Source organism: Nicotiana sylvestris, chromosome 6 (assembly GCF_000393655.2).
Source record: "Nicotiana sylvestris chromosome 6, ASM39365v2, whole genome shotgun sequence".
NCBI classification, from domain to species: Eukaryota; Viridiplantae; Streptophyta; class Magnoliopsida; order Solanales; family Solanaceae; genus Nicotiana; species Nicotiana sylvestris.
In genome coordinates, this window is record NC_091062.1 from 51,343,046 (window position 1) to 51,349,450 (window position 6,405).

A 6,405-nucleotide genomic window follows, 5' to 3' on the forward strand; every position below is an offset into this window, starting at 1 on the left:
CTCGAGTGTGTGTTGACTACCGAGATCTAAACAAAGCAAGTCCCAATGACAACTTCCTTATGCCAAACATCTACATCCTTGTTGACAACTGTGCCAAACACGAGATACAATCTTTCGTGGATTGTTATGTAGGATATCATCAGGTGTTGATGGATGAAGAGGATGCGGAAAAGACAGCCTTCACCACACCGTGGGGCACTTATTGCTACAGGGTCATGCCTTTTGGTTTGAAGAATGTCGGGGCAACTTATATGAGGGCCATGACTTCCATCTTTCACGACATGATGCACCAAGAAATCGAGGTGAATGTGGACGATGTGATCATCAAATCGAGAACACAGGACGACCATGTTCGGGACCTGAGAAAGTTCTTTGAGCGGCTACGTAAGTATGATTTGAAGCTAAATCCGGCTAAATGTGTATTTGGGGTTCCGTCGGGCAAACGCTTGGGATTTATAGTCAGTCAGAGGGGCATCGAGCTAGACCCAACAAAGATAAAGTCTATTCGGTATTTGCCCCCTCCGAGAACCAAGAAAGAGGTTATGAGCCTGCTAGGAAGGCTGAATTACATCAGCCGGTTCATTGCTCAGTTGACTTCCACGTGTGAGCCAATATTCAAGCTGTTGAAGAAATATGCGGCGATTAAATGGACCGATGAGCGTTAGGGAGCCTTCGATAAAATCAAATAATATTTGTCAATTTTGACAGTCTAGGTCCCGACCGAATCGGCAAGGCCTCTATTTTTGTACTTGACAGTCTTGGAGAATTCTTTCGGCTGTGTCCTCGGGCAACATGATGTGACCGGGAAGAAAGAGCAGTCTATCTACTATTTGAACAAAAAGTTCACAAGTTATGAAGCCAAATACACTTTGTTGGAAAGGACTTGCTGCGCTCTAACTTGGATCGCTCAGAAGCTTAGGCAATACTTGTTGTCCAACACCACTTATCTCATCACCAAGCTGGACCCTGTGAAGTACATATTCCAAAAGTCGATGCCCACAGGGTGGTTAGCAAAATGGCAAATCCTGCTCACTGAATTCGACATAGTCCATGTCACCCACGCGGCAATGAAAGCCTAGGCTTTAGCAGATCACCTAGCTGAAAACCCTGTCGATGAGAAATATCAACCCTTGAGTACTTACTTCCCGGATGAGGAGGTGAATTCAGTTGAGGTAACATTAGAAGATGCAAATGCTTGGAAAATATTCTTCGATGGAGCTGTGAATGCAAAAAGGTGTCGGGATTGGGGCAATTTTGATATCACCCACTAGTCAACATTATCCAGCCATAGTCAGGCTTCGATTTTTCTGCACAAACAACACCGCCGAGTATGAAGCCTGCATTATGGGTATGAATATGGCAATCGACCAAGATCTTGAAGAACTATTGATCATAGGGGATTCGGACTTGATTATCCGACAAGCTCAGGGTAAATGGGAAACTCGGGATGTCAAGCTTATTCCATATAGGCATCATGTGGAAGATCTTAGCAAGCGGTTAGAGTCAGTCGAGTTTAGGTACATTTCTCTTTTTCACAATGAATTGGTTGATGCACTTGCTACTTTGGCCTCAATGTTGCCGTATCCAGGCAATCTCCACATTGACCCGTTAGAAATCCAAATCTGAGAAAGTCATAGTTACTACAATACGGTTGAGGTAGAATTGGATGTTCAGCCATGGTATCATGATATCAAGAGATTTCTGAAAACTAAAGAATATCCCGATGAAGCCATTGGAGACCAAAGGAGAACCATTAGATTGCTTGCAAGAGGTTTCTTCTTGAGCGGTGAGGTCTTGTACAAAAGGACTCTGGATCTCAGCCTGTTAAGATGTGTTGACACTGAAGAGGTCGGAAGAATCATGTATGAAGTGCACAGAGGAGTGTGTGGACCCCACATTAATGGCTATGTTTTGGCAAAGAAAATCCTCTGAGAGGGCTATTACTGGATAACTATGGAAAAATATTGCTTCAGTTTTGTCTGAAAATGTCATCAGTGTTAGGTGCACTGTGATCTGATTCATGCGCCACCTATAGAAATGCATCCTATGTCAGCAACATGGTCATTTGTTGCTTGAGGCATGGATGTCATTGGGCCAATCGAGCCAAAGGCTTCAAACGGGCATAGATTCATATTGGTGGCCATCGACTACTTCACAAAGTGGGTTGAAGCCATTACTCTCAAAGCTGTCACTAAGAAAGCAGTGGTAGACTTCGTGCACTCCAATATCATCTGCCGTTTTGGTATTCCTGCAACTATCATTACGGATAACGCTGCAAACTTGAATAGTCATTTGATGAGGGAGATATGCTAACAATTCAAGATAACACATCGGAACTCTACCCCTTACCGGCCAAAAGCTAATGGTGTCGTTGAAGCAGCAAATAAGAACATCAAGAAAATTCTGAAATAGATGATCCAAAGTTCCACGCAATGGCATGAAAAGTTGTTTCCATTGTTGGGATACCGCACAACTGTGCGCACATCAGTCGGAGCAACCCCATATCTATTGGTTTACGGCATTGAAGCCGTGATACCCGCAGAGGTTGAAATTCCATCCCTTCGAATAATTGTTGAATCTGAAATTGAGGACAATGAGTGGGTCAAAACTCGTCTGGAACAGTTAATCCTGATCGATGAAAAGTGAATGGCCGCAGTCTGCCACGGGCAGTTGTATCAACAAAGAATGGCCCGTGCCTACAACAAGAAGGTGCGGCCTAGGAACTTTGAAGTGGGGAAACTCGTTTTGAGGCGTATTCTCTCTCACCATCGGGAAGCAAAAGGAAAGTTCGCTACTAACTGGAAGGGCCCATACATTATCAAAAAATTATTGCCAAAAGGGGCGTTATACCTGGGAGACATCGAAGGAAATGACCCTGAAATAGCTGTAAATGCAGATGCAGTCAAAAGGTATTATATCTAGTCTTTCTGCAACAACAACATTATCCGATTGGGATGACGAAGGATTTCATTCTTGCTACCCCAAACCTTCCAATCCTTTGCTAACCCTTTGAGCCGGTTACCTTTCTTTCATTACACTCTTTGGAACTTGAAAACGTTTGTAAAAAAAACAAAATCAATCAAAACAAAAGAATAAGAAAAAAAATAACAATACAAAATGTTTCCCTGAACTACGTTCGACTTGATTCCGAAAGGATACTAGGAATCCTCTCTCTGGGGTTCAGTCACACCAAAACAATAATCCAATTCCCCCCAAAAGTGAAACTGGGGCAGATGTTATAATGGTTCGGCGATGATCTCGCCTAAATGGTTCCAAAGTTGTAATTCGATCCAATTCTTTTTACCCAAACCTTATTCAAGTCCTTCCGATCAATCGGTAAAAGATGTTCAAAATAGGAGAATGCAGTTGTTTGGATCCGATGCAATCAAGATGAGAGAAATAAAATGAGAGAGTCTTATTGGAGAAAACCCACGGGCACCGTAAGGCGATGTTGAGTAGAGAAATTGAAATGAGAGAGCCTTGTTAGTGAAAACTCATAAAAGAGCACTATAAGGCGACGATGAGAAGAGAAATGAGAGAGGTCAATTGGAGAACACCCGCAAAGGGTGCTAATGATCAAAAAGAGGGAATTCCTTAAGATCATCGGCACAAACAAGAGTCCTGGCAAGGTTCCTCGGTTTTGAGAAATGGATTATAAAGGGTTTTTGTGAGATTGGATGGCTGCACAGATCGGGTATCCATTCCAAGAAGCATGTCATGTCTATTGAAGTCTACATGCACTCCAGATAAGTCCTTCTTTCCTCCCCGAAAGGGACACTTCTCTTTAAGTTCACTTTCCTGTCCTTTGTTTACTTTTCTTGGAATCCCTTTCAGTTTAATTCTTCTTCACTAATACAAAGAAAATGTGGCAAAATTAGTTTACGTGTTTCTACTTAACAAAAGCCAGATTCAAAGAAAAGCACACAGCATCGGCAGGTGCATCGAGTCAATCTCGACTGGCCATGATGGCCGATGCTCCAGGTTCAAATTTATTAAAAAGGGAAAGAAATCCAAAGTCAAACGCCCATAAAGGTGAAATAAGAGGAAAAGGCTAAAACCCCACGTGTTAACCGTCATGTGAAATTATGGGAGAAGTCAAGATACCTAATTTTAGAAGAGAAATCAGTCTCCAGAAAATCAGCAAGCAGTAAAAGATTTCAGCAAAAGAGTTGGGTCGGTATCAAATGATCAAAGCAATCAAGGCCACAAAACCAACCACCGTTTCAAACTGACAAATTGTTCTTTGATTTGAAAACAGGTGCAATCTAAGATAACCCCGCAAAAAGCAGGTGCAATAAAAGCAAGGTGCACAGAGACCAAAATGGTACTACAGAAGTTAACCCAAAAAGGGACGTCCCTTTCAAACTCTTCACGCACTCTCTAGAATAAAGTATTAAAAGTGAAATGAAAAGAAGAAGAAAAAAAATTCAAAAATCATGGTAGCCTAGGGTATCCAATCTCTAGCTACATTTTTCCAACATAGGATCTCATTCCCTAATCGCTGCCAGCATAACCTGGTAGTCTTTTCTAGTATAGGGTTTCACTCCCTAGTTAATCCCCGGCATAACCCGAGGACCTTTTCTTTTTCCGGCATAACCCGAGGACCTTTTCTTTTTCTGACATAACCCGATGACTTTCTCGGCATAACCCGAGGACCTTTTGTTTTTCCGGCATAACCTGATGACTGTTCTGGTATAACCCGAGGACCTTTTCTTTTTCCGGTATAACCTGATGACTTTCCTGGCATAGCCCGAGGACCTTTTCTCTTTTCCAGCATAACCCGATGACATTTCTCGGCATAACCCATGGACCTCCCCGACATAACCCGAGGACCTTTTCTTTTTCTGGCATAACCCGATGACCTCCCCGGCATAAACCCGAGGACCTTTTCTTTTTTCGGCATAACTCGAGGACCTTTTCTCTTTTCCAGCGTAACCCGATGACTTTCCCGGCATAACCCGATGACTTTCCCGGCATAACCCGATGACTTTCCTGGCATAACCCGTGGACATCCCCGGCATAACCCGAGGAACTTTTCTTTTCCAGCATAACCCGATGACTTTCCCAGCATAAACCGTGGTCCTCCACGGCATAACCCGAGGACCTTTTCTTTTCCGACAGAACCCAATGAATTTCCGGCATAACCCGTGGACCTCCCCAGCATAACCCGAGGACCTTTTCTTTTCTGGCATAACTTGATGACTTTTCCGGCATTAACCCGAGGACCTTTTTTCTTTTCCGGCATAACCCGGTCATTTTTCCAGCATAACCTGAAAATCTTTACAACATAGGGTCTCCACTCCCTAGTTGATTTTCGTATATATATAGGGTTGTACTCCCTAATCTCTTTTTTCCAAGGATACACAATCCTGATTTTATGGTTTTCAATAAAGAAATAGCTTATATTTTGTTACAAATAACGCACGAAATTTTCCTAGTGAAAACTGGGGCAGAAAATTTTGTTCGTTTGTTTGCTTTGGTGCCTAAGCAGATTTTCACCGTGAGGCACAGGGTTTGAGATGACCAAAAAAAGAAGTCTCAACCCAAATAAAAGAAAAGAAGAAACAAGAAAAGAAGTTGAACTCTGAATGTAGAAGCGGAAAAAGATGCGGACTACCCAAGATATGATTGAAATTACAAGTTTTGCATGTCCCGCCTTGATCCGAGAAGATGAATAAGAATCAACCAACGGTTACAGCTAACGAGCATCAAGATTCAAATCATAGTCTACATGAAGAATTATCCAAGACTCAAGATCAAGCTTTAGAAGGTTTATAGATAGGAATCTTTTAACGCGTAGTTGATAGGTTTAGCTAGTTTAGCTTTTTATTTTTCATTTCGGTGTAATAAGGAGCTCAGCAAACAGAAACAGCAACAATAGCAGTGAAACCACAGCTTCTCGGTAGTCCCAGCTGCCAAAACTTCCAGAACTACACTGAACTGATTCCTTTATAGCCAAAGATATGTAGGCAATCTCCAAAGCAAGGTTCAATCAGACTTTTTCAAAAGATGTTTCTCACGGAGTTTCAGATGGGCAAAGTCCCTCGTAATTGCTCATTTTATCTTTGCCCGAAAACCCTTCGTGTCTCCGAGCAAAGAGAGGCAGCTGTGAGTATGTGATTTTTGCCCTATATGAATTACTCCTATAGAATCCCCAGAAAATAGATTTTTCTGTTAATTATTTGCAATTTTAGGAATTTTTCTAGAATTTTCTTAATTATTTGCATTTTTCTATGCATGTTTAATTTTTATTTTTAATCATGAAAAAAATACCAAAAATATCATGCATTTCATTTAGGATTGGTTTTTGCATTTGTAGAATTAATTAGTGATTATTTGTTTTATAAAAATTTAAAAATCACAAAAAAACTCATTGTGACATTTTTGTCTTTTAATTTTCAGTTG

General features: G+C 41.5%; 1 protein-coding gene across 1 annotated transcript; it reads left to right on the forward strand.

Annotated features, from left to right (window-relative positions):
- Nucleotides 1–1,356: 1,356 nt before the first annotated feature.
- LOC138870599 (uncharacterized) lies at nt 1,357–1,932 on the forward strand. Its single transcript, XM_070148421.1, has 2 exons — nt 1,357–1,588; nt 1,661–1,932. The coding sequence occupies exons 1-2, from the start codon at nt 1,357–1,359 to the stop codon at nt 1,930–1,932; spliced, it is 504 nt and encodes a 167-aa protein (XP_070004522.1).
- The last annotated feature ends 4,473 nt before the right edge of the window (nt 1,933–6,405 follow it).